Genomic DNA, 26,283 nt, shown 5'->3' on the forward strand with positions numbered 1-26,283 from the left:
ACAATATTAATATCACAGCTTGCTGTAAATTAAAAGCTTCCTATAATTTAAAAAAAGAATTCATACAAATATTTGTAAAGATTCATTATCATGGTGTTGGAAACATTTAACAAATAGGTTAGCGGGTCGTTAATATGAAAGAGATGTACTTTCAGTTACAAATAAAAAGATCATTAGTAACATTGTTATTATGTATTCTACTCCAAAATTATTTGTTCCTAATGATAAAACAATGGACAGCTAAAAAGCCTTCAAAACATTATGATTAATTATCAATGATTTAAACTTTGTATTGAAAACATAAATTTTGCTGTAACTGTTCAATATAATCCTTAATCATACATCTGCTATATATCTGTGTTCACTATTAACAATTTTCCTTGCAGTTATGATAGCATCTACTTTCTGAAATTTTTCCTGGTTTTTCTAGAACCAGCAACTTTCTAATGAAGGTTACAAGTACTCAGTTTCTAAACACATGCACAACCAATCACTGAAGACATCCATTTCAACAATACACAGGGTGTGTAATCCCTTTAGGGTAACTCATCATAAATTGCAATGCAAATCTGAAATTAACTTAAATAAATAAATTTCAATGCCCAAGGGAAATGAAGTCCAGTGGTCTTGTGCTTGTGTGTCTAAATGCACCTTATTGTCTACAGTACATGGTTTCTATTGATCTAAGTTGGTCTTATACACCCTTTAACCAAAGACATGTAGAAATGAGAAGACAATATGAAAACTCACTCTGTGTTTCGTCTCTCGGATAAGCTGAGCAAATGAAAAACGTGGAAATGCATGAAAATATGCAAATCATTGCAAGCTTAACAGAAAATGAGTAAAAGCAAAGTCAAGTGGTAGAACTCTTACCACATTCGGGGTTTTTGATCTGTTGTCAATGGGGGCGAGTCTGATGAGGCCGCTTCTGGTGCTCCGCTGCTGAGTCAGCTTAACACTGATTGGCCGGTTGGACATCTTGAGGGAGGGGTTGGCACTGGAGGCAGGGCGGGCTGTGTTAATTATTGGGTCCGAGTCACTACAAAATAACCAATTCATTCAATAAGCTCACTACAAAAAGCTGACAGAGGTTGCTCCCAATTGCTTTCTCCTGGCATCACCAATGAAGGACTGATCTAGATTGGATTTTTTGTCACTGAATGCAACATGCTACAATATGACCAGGCTTTTTCAATCCACATAAATGCTTTTCTTTCACAAATACCTACCTAGCATGTCAAAATGTAGGCAAGGTATACATATCACCAGAAACAGAAGATGTCGTGTAATAAAATATTGTACTTTTCGCAGGTTAAATGTAATGGTTCAAAATCACCAGTCAAAAATTGGGGAACCTGGGCTATATGAATTACGTATCTCATAACCGATATACCGGTAGTTTGCATTCTTGCAATACTAATTAAGAATAACTTTCTAGACAAACAGTATTTTGAAACAATATGTAACAAATGAAAGTCTTTTCACATACAATCAAGCCTTAGAAGTTGCTTCAGACTGTTTTGATCATGAATTAAGATCTGAATATGCCTTACGTAAGTGATGTGGCTTCCCGACTCTGTAGTTTTTTTGTGGATATGTGGAGAACATTTTCTAATCGTGGCCCAGTCACTCCTATTGTTGTGTTGGACCTCTGTATCTAAGAAGTTAAAAATATTCCAGGTAAAAGCAATAGTAACATCAACACAGAGAATGAGCACAGTTTCACCTGAACACATTGTCATGCTGTACCTTGTTGTTAAGGAAGCTGAAGGAAGGTTCCCTGGATGAAGGAAGTGGATGATCGGCACGGATCTGATCCAAAATGGGTACTCGAATAGGCTTTCTCTCATCTATGATAAAAATACATAAAATGTCTAATCAACATAGCCATAACTAGTACAATATTCTGGTCTTATGTAAAATAACTTAAAAGTTTGACTTACCGAGTACCATCATTGTGTATTTCCTGGTGAGAGGCTGCATCCATGATACAATCTAAAATTCAGAATTACAGAAAACCAGTTTAGGTGACTATGTAATAAGTTTACAGTTTGAAGCAATGTATTAAACATCTACTGATTTTACCTCCTGCCAGATAGCATCAAATGCTGAGCTGATGACACTGTCTTTGATGCTGGCATTGGGCGTTATTGGGGGATACCCAACCCTTCTTCTTCTGGGTGTTAATTGCTTCTTGTCATTTGAGCTTTCATCATACCTAAAATAAAGGTGTTTTTTTTGTATATTCATCATCTTTTTTTTTTCAAGAGTTTTGGCTAATGCACTGTACATGTCTACATGTCACTTACACATCTTTATACTCGATTGCTATGATCTCCTCGTAATCTCCCTCCTGTTCAAATATTTCCTCCTCTAGATGAGTGAACTCGGTGAATGGAGCATCAGAGCCCTGCCTGTTGGATCGAGCCTCAACAGGGGGCTTCCTAGCTTGAACCCTTTTCCCTGATAATGATAATCTACAAGACAAGAAGATCACAAGAAATAAAAAAATTATTACTGACTGTTTAAAAATTGCCCATTCTTTGCTTCATATTCATGCATAGTACATGTGTCACAAGGAGGATTTTATTCCTTACGAACAATTTTTTGTACTTATATTCTGTGTTTTTAAAAGAACACCAACCATGATTATTGTTTGGTGAACAGAAAAGCAAGCTCATGGTTCATTCTTACTTGGTACTGATATCAATTTGTCAAGAATATGTATATGTTTTGTTGAGAACAACACAGACCTGCGTTCATAAATATCTAATCATGCTTTTTGAATTTACATCTCATATAAATATTACCTTCTCCACCTGAATCTTAACATATATGTTAACAAATTTAGTTTAACTACTAATTAAATACAAAGACAATGTGATTTAAGTACATTTTCTGTTTTTATATTTTAAGTATATATATATACCATTAACAATAGGGAGGCACAGTGGTGTACTGGAATTGTGCTGGAGTGGGGTCTCAATTTGAAATTGTGAATCTAGAGTGGGCTATGCACTACAGTAACTATTGGAATTAATTGTTCCACTGTCAACAGTTCTGGAAAAATAGTCATATTACAGAACTTTCCACCCCCCCCCCCTTAATAAAAATAATAACAAGAGGCCCAGGGGCCACATCGCTCACCTGAGCAACAATTGCCTTAATTCTGATCAAATTAGCATTACAGTATCAAAATATCTTGACAACTGAGTACAGTAGATCTTGCTAAAAAAAATTGAATATCTGCCAATTTTTATCCACCTCTTATTTTTTAGTAAAGCCCCTTTTGTTGTTGTACCTGTAAGAAGATTTTTCTCTATTCCTATAACCCCCCCTCTCCCCATTTCGTGGCCCCACTATTCTCTAGGGAATCATGGTTTCATCAAACTTAAATCTACCTTTAATCTCATAACCTGTGCTTTCACACTAAGTACTGAGTTTTGGACCGAAAACTTTCCCAGAATATTTTTAAGGATTGTAAAACTTGATCCCCCAATTGTGGCCTCACGCTACCCCCGGGGACCATGATTTGAACAAACTTGAATCAACACTTCCTGAGGATGCTTCCATTTTAATTTGAGTTTTTCCTGGCCTAATAGTTTTTGAGAAGAATTTTTTTTAAAGATTTTCTCTATATATTCCTATGTAAAACTTGATCCCCCAATTGTGGCCCCACCCTACCCCTAGGGACCATGATTTGAACAAACTTGAATCTACACTACCTGATGATGCCTCCACTCAAAGTTGAGCTTTTCTGGCCTAATAGTCTTTGAGAAGAAGATTTTTAAAGATTTTCTCTATATATTCCTATGTAAAACTTGATCCCCCAATTGTGGCCCCACCCTACCCCCGGGGACCATGATTTGAACAAATTTGAATCAACACTTCCTGAGGATGCTTTCATTTTAATTTGAGTTTTTCTGGCCTTATAGTTTTTGAGAAGAAAATTTTTAAAGATTTTCTCTATATATTCCTATGTAAAACTTGATCCCCTAATTGTGGCCCCACCCTACCCCCGGGGACCATGATTTGAACAAACTTGAATCTACCTTACCTGATGATGCCTCCACTTAAAGTTGAGCTTTCCTGGCCTAATAGTTTTTGAGAAGAAATTTTTTAAAGATTTTCTCTATATATTCCTATGTAAAACTTGATCCCCCAATTGTGGCCCCACCCTACCCCCGGGGACCATGATTTGAACAAACTTGAATCAACACTTCCTGAGGATGCTTCCATTTTAATTTGAGCTTTTCTGGCCAAATAGTTTTTGAGAAGAAGATTTTTAAAGATTTTCTCTATATATTCCTATGTAAAACTTGATCCCCCAATTGTGGCCCCACCCTACCCCCGGGGACCATGATTTGAACAAACTTGAATCTACACTACCTGATGATGCCTCCACTCAAAGTTGAGCTTTTCTGGCCTAATAGTTTTTGAGAAGAAAATTTTTAAAGATTTTTCTCTATATATTCCTATGTAAAACTTGATCCCCCAATTGTGGCCCCACCCTACCCCCGGGGACCATGATTTGAACAAACTTGAATCTACATTACATGAGGATGCTTCCACTCAAATTTGAGCTTTTCTGGCCTAAAAGTTTTTGAGAAGAAGATTTTTAAAGATTTTCTCTATATTTTCCAATGTAAAACTTGATCCCCCAATTGTGGCCCCACCCTACCCCCGGGGACCATGATTTGAACAAACTTGAATCAACACTTCCTGAGGATGCTTCCATTTTAATTTGAGCTTTTCTGGCCTAATAGTTTTTAAAAGAAATTTTTTAAAAGATTTTTCTCTATATATTCCTATGTAAAACTTGATCCCCCAATTGTGGCCCCACCCTACCCCCGGGGACCATGATTTGAACAAACTTGAATCTACACTTCCTGAGGATGCTTCCATTTTAATTTGAGCTTTTCTGGCCAAATAGTTTTTGAGAAGAAGATTTTTAAAGATTTTCTCTATATATTCCTATGTAAAACTTGATCCCCCAATTATGGCCCCACCCTACCCCCGGGGACCATGATTTGAACAAACTTGAATCTACACTACATGAGGATGCTCCCATTTTAATTTGAATCTTTCTGGCCTGATAGTTTTTGAGAAGAAGATTTTTAAAGATTTTCTCTATATATTCCTATGTAAAACTTGATCCCCCAATTGTGGCCCCACCCTACCCCCAGGGACCATGATTTGAACAAACTTGAATCTACACTACCTGATGATGCCTCCACACAAGTTTAAGCTTTACCGGCCTAATACTTTTTGAGAAGAAGATTTTTGAAAAATACCAACAAATTTTCAATATTTCTCAATTATATCCCCTTTAAAAAGGGCGTGGCCCTTCATTTGAACAAACTTGAATTCCCTTCACCTACTGGTGCTTTGTGCCAAATTTGGTTGAAATCTGCCCAGTGGTTCTTGAGAAGAAGATGAAAATGTGAAAAGTTTACGACGACGACGACAACGACAACGACGACAGACAACGGACAAATTGTGATCAGAAAAGCTCACTTGAGCCTTTGGCTCAGGTGAGCTAAAAACTATACATAATATCAAAACCAACTAACAAACAGACAAACAATGAATGATATCTTCCAGCAACAAATTGTAGATTTACTCTGTTTTCTGAATTTAGGTCAATATCCTAGCAAAGGTAATAGCTTTTAAGTCATCAACAATATTGGTTTTTCCATAAATCCTCTGATTTAGATATTTACAAAGCGGGTTCCATGTCATAAACCTGAAGAATGAAACATCATTATCTGTGCATGTGTGCATTGTGGCTAATGATAACACAGTGACTCAGCAGTAATGGGTGATGTAACGGCCCAGGGACTGCAGGCATGGATCAAGTGTGTCTTATCTGACTGTTGTGACTGTAATTCCATGATGCCATGTCATAAAATATAACAACCTAATCAGGCTAATATTAAAACCATGCAGACTGATTGTTAAATTACTGGCTCTCGGTACACCCTGTTTTATCAGATATGCCAACAGATTGCTATGGAAACTCATAAACATGAACAATAAATATTTAAAAATTCATTCTCATCATCCACTTGAAAAAAAAAAAGATGGTATCTGCAGGACAAGCTGCTGGGAAGTAATTACATAGGGACAGGGTGGATGAGGATACATCTATTTTTAGGTGTTCTAAATTAATTATTGACGAGAATTTACCTCGTTAACACTAACGCATGAATTGAACCCATATCATGAAAATTTACAGCATCATTTAAAATTTATTCATACTTGCCCAACACCCTTTATTACAAAGTTAGATGAAATTACAAACTATTACTAATTAATCAGAAAAGAGGAAAATCAATAAACAGTAATTTTAATCATTTTATATCTTCAATGAGCCTCCTTTTTCGACTCCATTACTTAGCCGTCGACTCACCCCTGAATATCTTGAGTAGCTGCGATTTCATTTTCTGTGACATCCACCAATCCCAGGCTTCCGGTCATTGGCCGCGACCCCTCACGTTCTATCAGCTGAAACCCTTGGTCATTTGGACTCATAAGCTGATTTCCCAGAATTCTAAGGAAAAAAGATTCAAATTTCACACAAATATGAAACAAACAAATTATTGGGTAAATTATTTATATGTAATACAAGTATAACGTAGTGCAAAGTTATATATAAACTTCTTGATTGATGTATCATGCTTTTAGAGAATATTGTAACTTGTGAATTAAAAAAAGAAAAGGAGTGTAGATTGAAAGGGTCGTAGTGATCCAACCAAATTTGTCGTGATTCTACAGGGCCAAGTTCTCAACATGTTGTGTATGACAAACAATGAAACTCACAATAGATTTCCCACGTGTTCTTCCAATATCAAATTATCAAAAATTGAATTTCAGAACTGAATGCATGTCCTTGAGAGTTTGATCTGATTTCTATTAACCATCAAATTTCACAAAAGAACAGGCTGAGTGAAATGTAACTCCCTTTATAACGTCTTCTCAGATATTGATGAGAACATGAGAGACGTGGCGACACACACCTGAGATGTGGGAACTGAGCTCCCCATTCCTGGCACTCCTTGTGTATGTAGGGTGGGGCACCGCCGCTCTGTTCAAACAGCACAGAGTCTATCTCATCAAACAAGTTTTGTACAGTTTTGGCAGCTTGCTTGTCAAACTCCTGTAAACACAATGTTTTAAAGTTATAAATAATGTTTAACACCAGAAATGTACGTCTAAAATAAACTTAAATTAGATTTCAGTAAGAATATATGAATGCAATTCATTAATGTAAACTGGGTCCTTTAACATAATTAATATCTCTGATATTCTGGGTGTTCATTAGAGACAATATGATGCTTGCATACTGCCCTGGATATATCTAAAACCTTGCTTGTTTTTTATATGGTTCAATCTGCTCTCATTATCATTATTTTGAATTTAATCATCAAATTAGAGTCCGATATAAGTTGCGCATGGATGAAACATTAATACATTCAAGTTACCAGTAAACAATACTTTATTCAATAAAATACATGTAATGAATAGGATTAAGCAGCAGGCACAGCCTATTTTAGCCTTCCCCCTTATAAAAATGTATCTGATAAAGTCAGCACACAGGTTTACAGTACTGATATGAATAATTCTATGTGAATTTGTTGTGAATAGAAATTTAGGTCCCTTGCCTAATGATATAAGGACTTGATTATAATAAAACTGCAAATAGTCAAAAAATCTTTCAAAAATAAGTAAATTGTATTATGAAATAACTTTTCAGAATGTTGAAGATGAAATAATCATTCGTATAAAACAACTGCAAAATTGAATAATTCAAATCTAGAGAAAAACAACTCGCAATGAAAATTATACTCTGTGAATATTAATCACTTTGAAGGTATCTAATGAATCAAACTACCAGTATATTCAAGTGGTATGTAATTATTTATTGTGGAACTTGGTCCATCAATTCTACTGAATTCTAAATGAAGAACAAAACTTTTCATCAATACATTCATCCCTAAACTAATAGAAAATTTGTTATTAATTTGCCATAAAATGGCTGATTATATTGATTTATGCTTGGGATTAAACAGAGAAGAGGGTAAATCAACATGGCGCTCCGGTATCCAAGAGATGTCAACCGCTTCTTTCTGCAGGGCACCAACGGGTATAAACCAACTGATTGGTGAAGAGGAAAGTTACGACCATGCCATCGGGTATTGATAGAACACTTACAACGTGGAATAGAAAAACACGTAGAGTGTGATAATCGACTTGTCCCAGACCCAAAATAGCAGGGCCCTAGAGCTGGGACACACTTCTGTATGTCAAAATGACAGATAGCCCCTCTCCGGAGACTCTGCCATTCAAAACTCTATTCTTATCGTGTGGAAGCTGTTGACAAAGTTCAAACTCTGCTGTCTGTTGCATAATATTCAAGAGGGTGTTTACTTTGTTGTCATCAAAAAGCCTTCAAAGGACTTGAGGTTTCTAACAAAAAGCTTTTAAACTTGCAACATTAATTTTCATAAAGAGACAGGCACCGACTTCTGTAATTGGTCTTATTTTCATATCTTACAAAGTCATTCAAGCTTGACATTATGTTTTGGAATCCATTAGAAAATTTAGTTCCATTACACTAGAATCATTCTTATTCTCCTAACCATCACTCTGCAATACAGCAAGGTTCTAAAAATCATTTTTAATATATCTCCAGTGAGTTAGTTACATATGGGCAAGCTTACAGTTAAAATATCTTTAAATTACCAAGCAATTTGTTTGGTGGCCATTTAAATTTTCAAAAAACAATCTGCCTTGTTTTGAAGTTTACTAAATGTTTTTCAAACAAATGGTATAGATAAAACCAAACATTCATTTAATGAATTCACAAATTACCAAGGCATTACTCTAGTGTTAGAGGGTTAAGTAGCACCTGTATATTTTAACTATCAAACAACTATCACCTGGTATTTCTAGGATTTTGTTAATATTTGTCCTTCTGGCTAAATTATTTTCTGATTCCTCCCTAGTTTATATTTACTCTAGATGGATGTCTCAATCTAAATTCTTTACATTTCTTCAACACCAGAATATGAATACAATATCCCCAGATATTGGGCCCCCTTACAAGTGAACAATTTATTGCTAAATTTGAAGTGGTTAACTTTGCTGTTGCCTGAATAAGCCTTTTATCTGAGATGAAACGGGCGGCTACCAACTAGGTGTATCAGCTGCTTGGATATCAATTCTGATACAGCTTCCACAATATTTTTTTATCACCATGGCAATATCAATCTGTGATGATGTCGTCATTTTGTCCCCAGGGAGAGAGTGGGAAACACCAGATGTGTCACAGAAGTCCATACTAGAGACAATTTTATTCTCTGGTCCCAATTACTGTCTGATATTATTAACTGTCGATCATTTCAAACAGATGGATTTCTAAACCATTTTTAAATTTAACTGTAGATTTTTTTCTAACTAAAATTCAAAATGCTTTTATTTAAAAAAAAAAATAAATAACTTCCCTATTGCTTTTTCTCGACTTTAAATGGTAATTTGATCTAAGCTTTAAAATTTTGTTTATTCAGAAACAAATCACCCATTGCCGAATCTGAATGGATCATCTTCCAGTTAACATGTTCATTCATATCAAAAAAAATTCTTTAAAGATTCATATCTTTAAGACAAAATGCTTATTGATATCATCAAAATCAGATATCAAATTAGCGTGTGATGCTTTTAATAACTTGCAATAAAAAGTACCTCTCAACCCTTCATAACAACCAAATATTTTTAAACAAACTCCATGAAGTTTTTATTTAAACTATAAACAGTTTATTACTACCGGTATATGTTAGTTACAAACAAATATTGCAATTTAAATATCCAGTATTTTATTTGTTTTGACAATCTAAATGATTTTTCCCTTGATCTTCAAATTGACATACTGAGTATTCAATTTAATGGAGTAATAGTCTATGGTATAGTCATTGGTAACCATTTTCAATCACTGTGGAATCATTCAATTTCGTGGGTGCAAAATTTTTGTGGATTTAGGGATTTTTGTTTATTCATAGATAGGTAATTTTGTGGATATGTCGGTTTTCAGTTTCAGTAGGAAAACTAAATCTTTTATAATTAGTTTTTGTGGAGGATGCAAATTCGTGGGTGAGAGCTACCCAAAAAGATCACGAAAATTGAGCCACCTCGACTTCTAATGATTCCACAGTAAACGTGTGTTGGGTTTGACGGTGACTTACGTCCCAGGAGTAGCCGGTGGAGGTGGACCCCGTGCTGCTGCGCTCCGTCGTGTTTCCGGTGCCCCACTCCCCGACCTGTACGGTGTGCACGATCTGTGCCTCGGTGATTGTAGGGGTAGACCGACCACTGCTGGAGGGGGTACCATGATAACTATAACATAGGAAATAGTCCATATCAACTCACAGTGAGCTAAGAAATAAACTATATCAATAGTGAACAATTATTTGGTCATGACATGCATTTACAGAAATTCTTTAAAAGGTCAAAATTTTTCTTCTTTTTTTTAAACCCTGCTGGTCTTGACATTATGAATTACAGATTGTTAGCTGAAATAAAGATTGCTTTGGGACATAAAATTTGAGGAGAAAAGAACATAAGAAATACAAATTTAGGGTTATTACATATAATTTTGATAATTCAAAAATAAAAATCCCAAACTGGAGGCATCCCTCCTATAGATCATTTACCGCTACAAGTTAATTTCCATCACAAAATGATATAAAACTTTAATAAAGATTCTTTAATACTTCCAGTAACTAATATAAACAAAGGAAAATAAAAATGCAATGATAACAATGCACTTTAATGGATGATATACTCTTAAAGCAAAAATAAACTGATCACAGAAAAGTTATTTTGATGATGAAAAAGAACATAAAAAACATCAGCTATAAAAGATTGTAATAGCGAAAAAAACTGGGTATTTTCTAGAGAATTTGCCTTTTCATAGCATGTAACAGGATCCTACTGTTGTCAATTTCCTTATTTGGCTCTACAGTCTTCAACTTCTTCGGTATTTTACAATCTTTGACTATGAACGACAGCTAGGTTCAATAGGCTGATCCTACATGAATGAGATCTGTCTTACCTTGTGAGAGCCTCTGTCACAGTGGCCAAGAAGTCTGTGGGGAGGGGAGGCTGGGTTTCTATAGAGGGGTAGGGGTCATGGAGGGACCCTTGCGGAATGCCTCGTCTGTAAATAAACCAAGCAAAAACATTTAATAATGCCACTTAGAACACTAAATATCAAATATTAAACAAGACTGTCAACTTAAGCATTACTCGCCTCCCAAATTTCAAACCCAAAATGAATGCAATAATTACAGGCTTTTCTTGAAATAATTTACAGAGCGTTATGAATAATTATTTTTCATCAGTTTTTATCCAAATGAACATTGTTTATTGTATGAAAAAGGTAGGAACAAAGATACAAGTGTGCTGCTAATAACTTTTTACATCAGATAAGAGGAAACAGTCATAAATCCACCAATATATATACATATGCACATAAACACAAGGGTGCACTGTGTATGATACAATGACTGTAAAGTTCCTATGGTGATGTACTCCGATCTAAATCAACATTAAATCACAAAATATAGCTAACCAGTCTTACTTATATACAACTTCCTTTATGCAATCAACTTTCACACACAAGAATTTTTCTTTCCAAAACCTATTGCCTTTAAATGCCACTTTTCCTTTCTAATGCACAATTTTTCCTTTATAATGTACAATTTTTTCATTCTTTTTAGTTTTTGAACCCAAGTAATTAATTTCTGTTTTGTACTAGCTTTTTACAGATGTGAGCAGGCTTGTTAGCCTTCATCCATCTCTATACAGATTAGATTTTATGCACATACAATATACAATTTTTGTTTAATAAATGAAATACTAAATGTATCATGATCATGCTTTTAACTAATCAAACGCATCATATAAGCCAAGATGAAAGTTCAAGCTGAGAGTTTTTAATTAAAAGATTTTAAAACAGTAAATATATCAAGTTTATTTCATTAACATGAGTTTTATATAATTCATTATATCTTCTGGTAAATATATATAGAAAAGTATAAGTTATATTATTTTGTATTTTTTTCTGCTTATGAATTTTTTCTTCACATAACATGTTTATTTTCTTCTATAATGAAACACCGTTACACGAGAACTGACCAATGACATTTAAGATTTTGCCATGACGGCCAAAATATCTTTCACCCAAAGGGCACCTTGACTTCCATAACCGAAATCAATCATGTTTACAAGTTGTACACAAGCACAAAGGCTTTGGCAACATGTCCATTTTCTATTCAAACAATCTTTCCCTATCCCTGCTGACCAGTTCCCCGCTCTATACCTTTAATAAAACCTTGCACTAATTCTTGTATTTGACTTAATTCTTTTGGTCAATAACGACCCTATCTTATCTCGGCACATAATGTTCAAGTGTAAACCTCCGTTGACCAGTGCAAACTTACTCCAAAACAACCGCATTGAAATGAAACAAGCCCTATTGATTTGTTTTAATCACCCACAAGTTATTTCTGATTTAATGCTAAATTTGATTCTAAAGACCTTGTTCTTACTGATATTCATAGCTTACATAGGGTTGTGAAAATTCCTCAAAGGAAATGTGCCTCATGATCTTTACCTTAACATTACAATCACGTATCTTTATTAGAGCCTTGTTAGTTTTCAAGTACTTTGGTGACAAGCTATAAAGTCTGTTTTACAATTGTTGGAGGTAAATTTGTGTATACCTGGTATATTTTCATTGTACGCACCTTAGCACCTCAAAGGGAAACCCAATCAACAATTCTCTTTAGATTTAAGTGGTTTGTTTTTTAAAAACATATTTTGAATAAAGTAACAGCTACTTTTAGTAAAGAAGTGTTTTAAAGATTTTACAAATACATAAAAGCCACAGACTTCACACAATGGCATGTTGCATATTTATATATATATTGATATGAATGAAAAAGGATCGACTATGTTTTATCTACCGTATGTATCACTGGTACACAATATGAAATATTACTGTTTCCAAGCCCAATTTACTTTTGTTCAGGGCAATAAATTTTATATTTGAATAACAAAGAAAACATTACCCCAACAATTTTGTACACAAAAAAAACTTAAGGCAAAGGGATCAAATAAATTATATAGAGAGAATGAAATTATTTTTCTAACCAGAAAATGGAAAAAAATACTTGTAATTGACAATTCATAATTTAAAGAAATGAATCATTTTTTATTTAAGCTACTGGAGGAGGCAGAATTTTAGGAACCTTGTTGATACTTTGGGTAACTGGTACACATTTATTGATAACAATTCTAATATAAATTAAATAATATATTGAAGCATCTTTCACGGATACCTCCAACTCATTACAGATACAGATATCATACATTATGGCAATTCCTGCATTTACAATGATTTTAAATTCAAATTCAATTTAGTGTATGTAAATTTACAATTCCATAAACACAAAAAAAAGCAGAAACATGTTTCTTGGAAATGTTTGGTTTTACCTTTTATGAATTTTTGCACTGACACAGACAATAGATCGTGAGAGGCCATAAGAGCGACGGTGAGGCAGTTTGATGGTCCTATGCCCTACCCCTCCCCTACTGACTGACTTCACATCCAAGCTAAGCTTCCAGTATTTGGGGTTTGGATGAGACATGTGAACATGTCTTAACATCACATCTGTCCCCATTGTTTTGTCTGTTACTTCAGCCCTTGGACCCTGCCTGGGTCCATCTTACTGAGCAACAAGATCAGGCCATGCTTTAAGTCCAAAAACAATTTTTTTTAAAGTTCCTGGATGAATTAAATCAAGATCCTTTCTGATGGTCACAGGAAGAAAAGGTTAATCCAACATAATTGGCAATAAATTCTTGAGAACACAGCTATCCTTACATGTTTACCAACACACTGAGAAGTGTCAAAATGTTTTCAGCAATAGTGTAAGTCAATTATCAGGTATGACAACATTCCAAACAGTACACAATGGTGGAGCAGCTTAAAAATAAATGCACATCATTTCTTATATGTGATGTTCGTAATGACAGATGAAGCGTGGCCTATTCCATTGTAGACAGTGCCCACACTGGCAGTCAATTTAACTTTCTATCGACCATCCAATGAAAACTATCACAAACAAACAACATGCGACTTGAACGAGTAAGCTTTACTATCTTTGCTGTATACGGGCATTTACATGTAGCAAACACTGTCATCAATGAACTGGCTCTCAACCCTGTTGGGTGACAATCACAGAGCTCCACCATCTATTGGAATGGAAGCTAATATTCCTCTCAAAGCCTGGAGCCATGATAGCTTTATCTTGGTTGGTAAGGAGGAATTTGTGATAAGGGGGATTGGGAATTATAAGTATTATCTTCCCTGACATTTTCACAAATATCACCTATCAATGCAAAATCAGAAATTAAATGCCATACGTTTATGCTGAGTTTATACTGCAGAATCGCAAATCTTGTCAAGTTAATGGCTTCTTAGCGACTTTTCTTTTATATCTCTTAGAAGGAATCTGAGGCACACATTTGTGCAAATGAGAAGAAAGGGTTTTCTGGAGATTAAAAGTGATGTATTGCTACATGAAAAAGACTTATGATAAAGCTGCTACACTGCTGATAATTCCATCTGTCTTCTCAAAATCATACGTCACCTGAAATCTGACATTAAATGCAGTCTACACTAGTTGCCTTCATCAATTAAATTCCTATTGTTTGACATTTTTTCAGAGCCTCCTCCCTACCAATGACATTACAATCAAATACCCTGAGATACTGACCCCTGAATGACGAGAATCTTGTCCAGGGATGTCTGCGTTTGGAATCGAAGGTTAGGAATTGTCATGGCAATTAACAACTTAAGAGATGCTCTTCAGACAGCTACCAGTTTATAGATTCTCAAGCGGATAATACCAGCAGCAAACTCAAACAGTACATCTCGCTCTTCTCAATATGAGTCTTTCATTAGTAGATTGGGTCATCTACACATGGTAATGTTCAGGTAGCTCTCCCTGATTATTCTGACTTTAAGGTCAGGAAGAAAACGTAATTATGACTGTCTTACAATGAGGGGATTTCTACAAAGCTAGATAAAAGTGATGTAACTGCTTCAGGAATATTACATTAATATTTCATAGGATTGATTAAGCAGCTATCAGATAATTTATCATGATAGTAATATAGTACTCCAGAGTGCAGGGAGAGTAGAGTTACACCTTTCTATTGATTTAATTTAACAAAATTATAAATATTGACAATGGTAACAGTATTTTTGTTGAACATGTATACCATATCAATTTTTCTAGAGGATCAATGCCTCAGAGACAGATGTTGGTATAGGAAGTTCTGCAGCTTTTTAAAAGGCATATAGAAAATGATACCATTATATTAGCAGTCTTCTTAGCACTGAATTTACATTTCCTGACCTATTACATGACTTACATAACATGTACACAACATTTTACCTCTATGCATGTATCAGTACTTATCAATATAATCATGCATGCACTATATGAAGAGAAATATCTTTAGTCTCATGATCAAGGTTGCACCAATAAAAAGAAGACAACCTTGCTTAGAATATCATTTAACAATTAATAATTAATAAACTAAATTGAGTAAACTAATTAATCAGCAGTGTCTTTGTCAATGAGCATTTAGCATAACATTTGTGTATATATATATATATATACAGTCATTTGCAATGTGCACAATCATTTTGCACAATTGCATGGTGTAGGTTCATTGTTTCTTGTGCTGTCTTCCTTCTCATTTTAGGTAATTTTTTTCCAATTGTTTCATGTGTGTATCAATATATTCAGCTGCATGTTTTTGCTACATGATATCAATTCTTTTCAATAAAGTCACCACTATAATCAAGCAACTTGTAATATTGATGGATCGTTGTCAGCTGTGTCCATTGAAAATATAACACCAACGGGAAATGGTAAAATTGTCACACTCAATTTCAATGAATTAATAAAAGAACAGCTCTCATATTTCATCATTGCAATCAGCTTTAAAAACATAATGTTTGTAAGTGCTACAAGTAATCCTATGAAAAGGGAGGCAACTCCTTTTGCAGTCAACAATAGACATGGTGGGTCATGAGGTTCAAAACATGGACAAGGAAATATAATGTGTCCTTAGATTTTACAAAAGACAGAGGCAAAACATTATTTATATGAAAAATATTTGTCCTGTGTTCAATATTTCCTTAATTTGAATCATCATTTCTCCAAGACTCCTACCACAATATTCACTTAATAAATTGTAAAGTGTGTCAAAAGTTTGACTATACTGCTATGTTAAATTTCTAGCTGATTTTTGCAGTCGGACAGATAGATCATGCATCATAACATTTGTACAAAAACAAGAACTCCAGTGTCCTTACCGTCTTATAAAGTGGTTAGAATTTTCTGCTGCTGTTTGATTTATGAGCGGAAGAAAGTCATTTTCAAAAATGTTTGAAGAATTACTATACTTTATACAGATGTTAATAAGACCTCTCTCTCTCTCTCTCTCTCTCTCTCTCTCTCTCTCTCTCTCTCTCTCTCTCTCTCTCTCTCTCTCTCTCTCTCTCTCTCTCTCCATTCAACTGCAATCTTCTTCCACATCAAATAACAAAAAAAAAAATAGTAATAAAAACATGATATAAGAGACTAAATATTTAACTTGACAATACATTTCAGTTTAATTACTTAGAATAAAGAATGATCAAAACATTGATAATAGACAATGCAACATGGATATCAAAGGAGTTAATATTTGATCTATCTCTCATTTGGGTATCTAGTAAACAGAAACCTATGGTCGGGAAACAGGACAAATCTTTGAAGAGATTGTGCAATCATAATTACAGACTATTGCACTGGGATGAAAGGAGACATAATTTCTATTGACAAACTTTTAAAAATAAATTTTGATGTTTACAGGTTGTATAAGCCCTTTGTCTGTAGTCCGTGTTCAGAGCTGATCAATAATGAATTTTACTTTGTATATGCTAAATACCAACATTTGTCAATACATGGATGCTCATTCTGCACGTAATTCGAAAAAGTTTTTTACTTTAAAGGCAAAGCAGTTAAATACATTGTCAATTCTATAGAATAGCTAGCTGCTAGAATGCAATTTTTGTTTGAGATTTCAAAATCTTGGTCCTTCAAATGTTACTTATTGCAATCTTTCTCCAATTCAGATTACCTACATCTCAGTGATAAGAATACATGTAATTATGATTGATAATCATCCAATGTACCTTTATTGTATGCTTTGAATTGTACTTTAACTCTAGGTCTTGAACACAAAAAAATCTACTAATACATTGAATTCCAAAGCATTGCAGTTCTCATAAAGCTCTTAAACTTTTCTCCTCTAATCAGATCTTTACAAAAATTACTTTAACAAAAACAAATATGGGAAAACTAAGCCTATTGAATAATGATAACAGTGTAGCACCTATATTGTTTGTCTTTTGTTATCATGCTTATATTTAAAAAATTTTGATTTTCCTATTTTGTAGCAAGATTTACCCATGGTCAGCATATGTTGTGACATTTCAACAAGTTTAAACAAGTGAATTTTTGATAATATCCATCATATGAAATTATATTGGAAATTACTGACAATACTAATCTCGATCTATATCATGTACTGTTTGAGACCGACAAAAGAAGCTCAGTCCTTCTTCCAATTCTCCCACTGACGAGTCGGTAAGCCTCTCGGATCAAACACTTGTCCCCTGTATTCCTTGCCCCACATTTCATATCTTACAGATCTCATTATTGACATGTTTCTGTGTGCACAAACAATGAAATAGAAGGTAGCTATCTTTTTAACCTGTCAATAGAAAGCCATTTTGAAGGAATTTTGTTTGCACTGTCACTTTGGGAAACAAAGAGATGGACACAGTATAATGATGCAATATGATCATTATCAAGTAAAATCTATACCCATCTCTTAATTGTTATTTATTTCAATTCACAGGCATCTTGCTCTCATCAAATTTTATTTATCAAAATCAATTTTTTAAAGATGAATGACATCAAAGCCCTTAATCGGAAGTCATTAGAAAAATATACAAATCAATAAAAAATAGTTTATATACATAAAGCCTTTTTTTCAATTACATATAGAGTTATTCATGAAATTCTGAAACCAGAACCATTCAGGTGGTGTTTTTTTTTTATTAAAGTTGCGCTTTATAAACTTTTTTTCTACCTGGATTTATCAAAGAAAGGGCATACCCAGTACATAATAGCATGGTACCACCAAGAACACAAATCCAGCACTCTTAAGCTTCCAAAGGAAATTTGCATTAACTAATCCACAACTTGTAGATATTTTGTACACAATTTTACTTATAAAACTAGTGGAGGATAAATCTGGTAAAAGCAAGCTGGCAAGTGATTGATTGCTTCAAACATACATTTTTCAGAGAGTTCCTGAAAATAAACAAACTCTGGAAACCTGGAGCTCAATAATCAAAGATCAAACAATTTATTGCTTCACACATGCTGCCAAAAATGCAGATCCTGGTATCAAGCATGACAGGTCACAAGAGGTCACAGGTGCTCATCCCCAGGTAAACAGGGGCTTGTGATTCACCCTAGCAGTTGGAGTATCTACCCCTATTGATAAAAAATCTAGAGCAGTTCATGGCAACTCAGGGATTGAATACTTATATTGTGGAATGGAATATGTAAAGTGCAGTACTTGGCCGAAATATTTTTTTTCTTTTCAGAAAAATTTTGTCCAATAAAAATCACTTATTTAGTTCATTATTTCATCCAAAGAAAAGTACAAAGCTAAGTTGAATTCAAAAATCATAATTTTTGCAAATTTTCAATACAGTTCCATTTTCATTCATAGACACATAATAGTATTTTTTCCACAGTTATGAGAGGAGACAAATAAAGAGAAATACATTGTATATCAAATAAATTGGAGACAATTAACCAATTTTTTATTCACTGGCTATAAGAACTAAGTTAAAATTATCAAATAAATGGAGAAAATGGATCATAATGGATTGGGTATCTTTACATTGCATACTCTGTTTGCACTGTCTAAAATGTCAATAGACCAATGTTTGACTACCTGAAAACCATTGAAATTCATTTTCCTATTGCTGCCAATGTACAGAATTTAACACATCCATAGCAAAGTGTACAAAACATAATTGTGACTGGTAAACGCAGTCAGCAGTTTCTCCTTTAATATTCAGTATCTGACATCATTTGACAAAACAATTTCTGTAATGTATGTGAACATTTCTTTAGAGATCAATAAAATAACCTGAGCAAGTTGTTAAAAAACCATTCAAGAACAGTGTCGAGAAAACAAATTTAAACCTCGATCAATCTATAATCTCAAGTCTAATTAAACTACTAATTTGAAAGAAGATCAACCCTCAAGTACACCCTAAATAGATTGAATATCACCATACAATGTATATTCAAAGACAAAGATAAATACAGTGTGTGACCAAAACAAACAGAAACTTCACAAACAATACAAAATCCTTCGTCAGAAGACCGTCAGTAATCATCATGTGAGGTCATACCAGTCAGGAAAAAGAACAGGTTGAATAAGGACACTACATGCCATCAAATTTGCATTGTCAAAGAATTTCAAAATAAACCAAATGTGCAGAAACTGTTTATTTATTTATATTCACACAAGAGAGCTGCTGATTCATTGCGTGTAAACACAATAAAATTCTTTACTCAAGGTTAGATCTATTCAACTGTTCTCTCATAACAACAGTGAAAGAGTATATTCTCTTTGGGTAGAAATGCATTGAAGATAATTTGAGGGGAATAATTGCAATGAAATTTAAAATCTAAAATAAAAAAAATAAAAGGCATTCACAACAAAACCACATAGGTAAGTTTAATCAGGTAGAAATAGTTTTCCTGGTGAAATATCAATTTTCTCAAATATATTCATTGCATGCTAATCTCTCAATACCCCATCTGTGAAGCAATAATAACTCATACTGAAACAAACTCTGAACACTCCAGTAGGCATTTCTCCTCTCCTGTAAATTACATGATCTATTCAATCACTTTCTTACCAATCTCTCTCTTAATGGTGTTTCTGTCATATTCTGCTTTTCAAGATTTAACACCTTAATTTCTTTTTAGTGCCCAATCAGTACTTCAGTCAATTTCAATATAAAAGAAAATGTTTCAAAAAGGAACTGGTGCTTATATATTTTGCTCTACAATGTCTGTGAGTACCAGTATTTTCTTCTCGATCCCATGGCTATGAATAACTTGTTGAATTTGTTACACATATTATCCTACAGTTAGAACAAAGTCAGGGTATTGGGGTATTTTCGACTAAGCTGCTTTTACCATTGGTCTTGTTTTAAAGTTTAGTGAAAAATGAGCTTAATGAGAAAACAGGTTAAGCTGGCTTGGGATTTATTCATATCTACTGTGTACAAAAGAATATTGTAGCTTTTCTAAACCTTCTAAACCCGCTCATGTCACTAGAAATGACAAATGATTCCATTTGGCCAAGTCCCCTGGTTAATGATACACAATCTAGATCTCCTTCTGATACTAGGTGGCCCAATGATAAAACACATACCTGGCACATAAATAACAATACACAAAAAGACACCCCACTAATGTAAACTCAGGACTCTAACCATTGCAGAGTAATGTGCACTATTTTGTCTTCATGCCAGCAGAATATCTGTGACAGTACAGACACACTTGATTCATTATTTTCATCATAAAATGAATTCAATACCAATATATCCCACTTTCATTTAACAATCAAGTTTAAATCAAATCATAAAAAAAAACTTGTAAAATTCACAAGAAAATATGTCCCTTTTTTCACGCAAAATCTTTCAATAATTTTTTTTCTCATTTTCCCATATTTGAAATAAATTCTATCTGAAAAAAGGGCAATTTAAAATTAAAATGGTGAGACCATTTAATAACTTAATACACATTACAGAAATCACAAGAATTTCATCCCTGCTGGATTTCCAAATTTGTGCAATGACCTACCCTGGTGTGACGGGCAGAAGTCGATGTTGTCGGGGTGTGGGTGTAACACTCAGGGACCGCTCCGTGACCGTGTATCCAATCCGCGACGGCACATTGGGCCGAGGGTTCGAACCTCTTATTTCTAAATGTAACATAATTCACATGTCGATATGTATCAGATAGTTCCAAAAATCCTTCTCTTCTATACCACCAGAAATTCAACTCCACACATATATAAAAATGTTGCCTGTGAATTTTTTTGGAGAGGCCACTTCTTCTAAAGAAATTTACGGCTCACTGATATATGACTGTATTATACCCAGTAATTGGGACAACCTTTGTCAACAAGTACATGAAAACAAACAAACATACAGCTGAAGGAATGAAGAAAATTACACAGCCTTCTGAAAGGACCTATAATTCTTCATTTCAGATCACTTTATCTGAGAAACTTCTATTCCAACACAATTTTTTGACGTTGAATTTCAAGTGCGTCAACAATTCTGAGCAAACATTAAAGTCGCTTTTCCAATATCACATTATGTTCCCATAAATACACATTTGCACTACTGTAAGATAAACAGACCACATGAATACACTTGTTAAATAATTTCCTTTCATCTAATGAAAGATACAGGCACAGTAATTGTTCCAGGTCGGACGTGATATGAAGTTCCCTTAGCTGTGTACTACAGCCACGGTAATGTTCCGTTACCCAGTCTTTCTCTTTCCTTACACTCCATTTGACATTCACTTAATTCCCTCTTAAAACATTACAGAGGTTCTGTACAGAAGCTATCCGATATTAAAAGCCAGCTCTATAGCGATTTCCACCTACCTGGTACAAGGTGAACATTTAAATAGATCTTTTTATATATATATTGCCTTGTGGCATTTAAGACAATACAAAGTTTTAGTCAAGGCATGTGGTTATATTCATCAAAGACTAAAAACTGTCTTGTAAGTAAATCCAAACACACCACGTGACATTTAATTTGATCGGCATACGGTTCTAACAAATTTTCTATCCAGCCCTAAGAAGGTAAATTTATATGACAAGATCTATAGGACGGCGCAATAAGACGGCCTGTAATCCAATGGAAGGCGGGATCAATATTCCACTGTTCAGTGGCTAACATGTATTCTGTCTACCTATATAATTTATAAGATTTGTTTGAAGGATGACCTTACAATATGATCATTTGTCAGGCAAGAGAGACATTACCAATATCTTACAAACTTTGAACCCACTGAGTTCTTGGAATGATGACAATAAATTCTAGTTCCTGAATGAATAATAATTTCATTCACTGCTCACTGCTTGTACTTTGGTATATTGTGTATTTATGGTATCATCATAGTATTCAGTTAATCTAAAAGGACAATTAAATTCGATGTTTTTTCAAAGATCACCTTGCCACAACATAAGTAAAAAGTCTCCTTTTCTAGGAAGAGTGGAGGAAATACTTGGTGTATAAATAAGATAAACTATGAATACCATGGTATATGTTTCCAACTAAATGCTGGTTGAACGCAACTGTCTGCTCGAAGTGATTTTTCCAGGAAAAAAATCGATTTAGAAGTAAGTTTTAAAATGTCTAGCTCCAAAGAAGCCCATATGAAATGATACTACATCGAGATGGTGACCATCTCAAACGGCCCAGCATTCATTATTATTTTACAGGGTTTTCCTTTTACTTTTACCTCTGATTTAGAAAAATAGTTTAATATCATTGTACATCTTTTATCCATCAAGCAATATATTTAAAGCATGAGATGCCATGAGGAGAAAAAATATGGTCAGGAAAAGGATTTTACATAGAGGCTTGCTATGACCTTGACATTTGACAAAGAAAATTGGTTCTTCAAAGTCACTGCACACCTCTCACCAACAAGCAGTTTTTGGTAAAGCCCAAGTTAGATTGGGCCCAAGAGAGAAAAATTTGGACCTTGAGCTAGCTTTAAGGTCACATCCCTTACATTTAGTGAGTTTAAGAAATGTTGGACTGAGGGGAAAGAAAATAAGGTCCAAAAATTGTATCTTAATTGATTTCTTTATATTAAATAAGCAGTACTGAAGTAAATTTTATACCAAATGGAACACTTATATCAATGTAAAGTAATCTGGATAAGGATTTCATTCCCAGATCAGCCATGGACAACTGGAACGATTTCCTAAATTGGAAGAAACCTTGAGAGCTTCTCTTAATCAACTCTAATAAAATAGGTCTTTACTCTAATCATCATCAACTTGGTGAGTTTCTCAATTCAAAAGCAAAATTATTAATTACCATCATAGATCAGTTTTCTAAAAAATAAACCAACAACTTAAAGTGGCAATTTGGCTTTTATTCCTAAATAAACAGCAATTTGGATTGTTCTTTCTCAAACAGCATATGAACAGCAACTTCAACTGTTTTAAGCACCTTGGACTGTCTCTTAAATGAGCATCAGTTTGGTTAGTTTTCTCAATAAGCGGCTATTTGGATTGGTTTTCTCTACAAGCTGTAATTTAAGGTTTGGTTTTCTCAGTGAATGCAGCATCTTGGATTGCTTTTCCTCAATAAGCAGCAAGTTAGTCTGGTTACCTCAATGATCAGTAACTTGGATAAGTTTTTTCAACAAACATTATAAAATATATACCGGTAATCCATAACTTGGATTGATTTTCTCAGTAATCAAGATTTCCACAACAGAAGAAACCTAAATTGATTTGCATGTAAAGTTACCAAACTGTTTTAACCCCCCCCCCCCCCCCCCAAATAAAAAAAAAACCCCACAAAGATCAAATATAGAAGGGCTTTAAGAATGTACATAAAATTCATGAATGAAAAATCTTCTGACAGACTATAGGACAAACAATAAAACATGTTTTCTCTATCAAGATTCAAGCAAAAGTAGAATGATATTTTTCTTAATTCAACTAAATTAGAATTATGTAAAACTTGAAAAGAACTGTAGAGTGTAACATAACAGTGACTTTATCCAGGAACATGACACAGAATTGAGTTGATATGTAACTAACCATCACAAGCACTGCATTCAATATTCAAATCAAAGACCACATTTTTAAATATTAACTCTGGGCAATATTAATATATTTCTGGGCAATTTACGGCAAATTCATGACTGAATAACCATCAAAAGAAATCAAGTGAATCTCCAACAGCTTTTTTGTAAAGTTTCAGTTCAAATCAATAACAACTGAATGCTTTATAAAAAGACCTCTACATTTATTTGCAAACATTTTCTACATCAAAGCAACTTATTTCTGGATCTTGAATTTCTTTATCTTTTATCAAAGAAAAGAACACAAACAAGCAAGGGGGTAGAAATGTTAACTTTTTACATAACTTTATATGGTTTACAGATTCGATTGCCCTTTTAAGATCAAACACTTGTCCAGATATGACTTAAAGAGTGACTGTACACAGTTAAATGGAGTTTCCATGTAAAAGACTCTTCAGTTCACATTCAGTGGTATAAAAACTTAGGTTTTAAGAGCTTGAATTAAAAAAGAAAGTTAATTTAGATGCAATGGTGACAGAAGTAGCACTATCAGTGAAAAGTGTGTTTTAATCAAACATGTTCCAAAAATCCCTCTAGTGCCACCTAAAGCCTGGAGTTATAGCTGGAACAGGGAGATACCATGTTAAACCAAATATTTAGCATACAAGCTCAATATCAACTACAAACTAATAAATACTTCAAATTTATTAAAATGATCCATTGACATTTGATCATTAATCATTTGGGTATATAAATGTACATAAATAAAGGAACATCATGATATCCATAAGTCTATGATGTTCTATATTACGCCTGAATATCATGAAACTAAAAAAAATTAACTATTATCAAGTTGACTTCATTTTCATCGATTTCATGGCCAACAGTCTCCAAGCTTACTTATCCAACGAAGGTGCAATATGTGAAAAGAATTTTTAATTAGTGCCATACATCTTAGTTATTTTTTGAATTCAGACAATTTAATCATAGTTGCAAAATTCTATTACCAATACAATTGCCATGCAACAAAAGTCAGAATTCTCCCTGTGGTGTTTATTCCTTACCGAATTACAAGTAATGACTAGAAAGACGACACTTTCAGGAACCCCGTCACTACAATTACCATGATCTGTGCAAACATGACAATGTCTCTGATGACTTCCATGATAAAATATCACAGGTTTCTACATGAAAATTACGTGTCAAAAATGGAAAAATTGGTTGCTTTTTGGTTATCATGAAAAGTATCTATCTTTAGCAAAATATTTGGACCACACAGGATATTTAATAATACAGGGAAGAATTTTTAATTGGGACTGGAGATGTATAGCAAATTTAAATTCAACTATGTGTGTTGCCTCATAGTTGTCTATACAAGCATAGTTGTCTATACAAGAGCTTGTTTCTTCATTGCTAGCAGAATGGTTGTTGTAAAGATTTGATACCATCAAGAACAGATATCTGATTGTCAAGATAATCAAAACAAGTTGGTCCATACAAGGTTAACCAACAAATGGCAGGCATTTAATCTACTTGAGATACCTGTAAAATCATTGGTTTGTTCAAATTCAGTATCAATTTAACTACTTTGAAAATGCAACAGAACAAAAATTAAGAATACATGTATATCCACTTGCCACAAAAAAACACCAAATACTTATCTTTGAAAATGTGTACAGAAAATGTGTAGGATATACTTTGGTTCATAATATATATTTTTGCTTAGATTATATTTTAGCTCAATGTTATTTTAAATTCAAAGGGGATATTTTAAATACTGAGATAAAAATCTGCATTTTAAAAACAAGCCTTTGATACAATGTGTGAGATAACATAAACATTATGGAAGGTCTTTTGAAGATTTGGAGGTATTATGTGTTATCAAGTGCATTTTGATGGTAAGGTAAGATTTTCTCATTAACCTTGCCAATTCAAATGAGATCTAAAGGTCGTGGTTTTGGATTGGTTCATAACAAACTGAGCAGATGCACATCATTGCTCCCTTTTATCCGACCAAACTGTGCACCGAATGCCAAACAATGGCTCACTAGGACAGCCATGTTTGGCTCTTTAAAAACCTTGTGTAATACTTCAATAATAATGCACATTCCTCTTGCACAAGATTTTGACTACAAATTAATTAAGGGGAAATAATTGATTATCCTCATTTGGAACATTATTTGCATTATCTAGTCAAGCCAGCTAA

At 33.9% G+C, this 26,283-nt stretch overlaps 1 protein-coding gene across 7 annotated transcripts in view; it reads right to left on the reverse strand.

Moving 5' to 3' along the window:
• LOC128165321 (protein FAM149B1-like) overlaps positions 1–26,283 on the reverse strand; it is a 34,385-nt gene that overhangs the window by 5,048 nt on the left and 3,054 nt on the right. For 4 of the 7 annotated variants that reach the window (XR_008241045.1, XM_052829733.1, XM_052829728.1 and 1 more), the window contains exons 1-12: positions 13,555–13,880; positions 11,111–11,215; positions 10,242–10,392; positions 7,020–7,159; positions 6,413–6,553; positions 2,310–2,477; positions 2,086–2,218; positions 1,944–1,995; positions 1,750–1,850; positions 1,554–1,657; positions 874–1,039; positions 751–774 (exon numbers count right to left, since the gene is read on the reverse strand). Coding sequence is in view for 6 of the 7 variants with exons in the window: in XM_052829733.1 (XP_052685693.1) it covers positions 751–774; positions 874–1,039; positions 1,554–1,657; positions 1,750–1,850; positions 1,944–1,995; positions 2,086–2,218; positions 2,310–2,477; positions 6,413–6,553; positions 7,020–7,159; positions 10,242–10,392; positions 11,111–11,215; positions 13,555–13,742 (1,473 nt within the window). In the remaining variant the exon portion in view is untranslated. Of the gene's footprint in view, positions 1–750; positions 775–873; positions 1,040–1,553; positions 1,658–1,749; positions 1,851–1,943; positions 1,996–2,085; positions 2,219–2,309; positions 2,478–6,412; positions 6,554–7,019; positions 7,160–10,241; positions 10,393–11,110; positions 11,216–13,554; positions 13,881–21,089; positions 21,915–26,283 lie in introns of those variants that run through there. The other 3 variants (XM_052829732.1, XM_052829734.1, XM_052829731.1) reach the window with 3 other exon arrangements.

This window comes from Crassostrea angulata, chromosome 10 (assembly GCF_025612915.1).
Source record: "Crassostrea angulata isolate pt1a10 chromosome 10, ASM2561291v2, whole genome shotgun sequence".
NCBI classification, from domain to species: domain Eukaryota; kingdom Metazoa; phylum Mollusca; class Bivalvia; order Ostreida; family Ostreidae; genus Magallana; species Magallana angulata.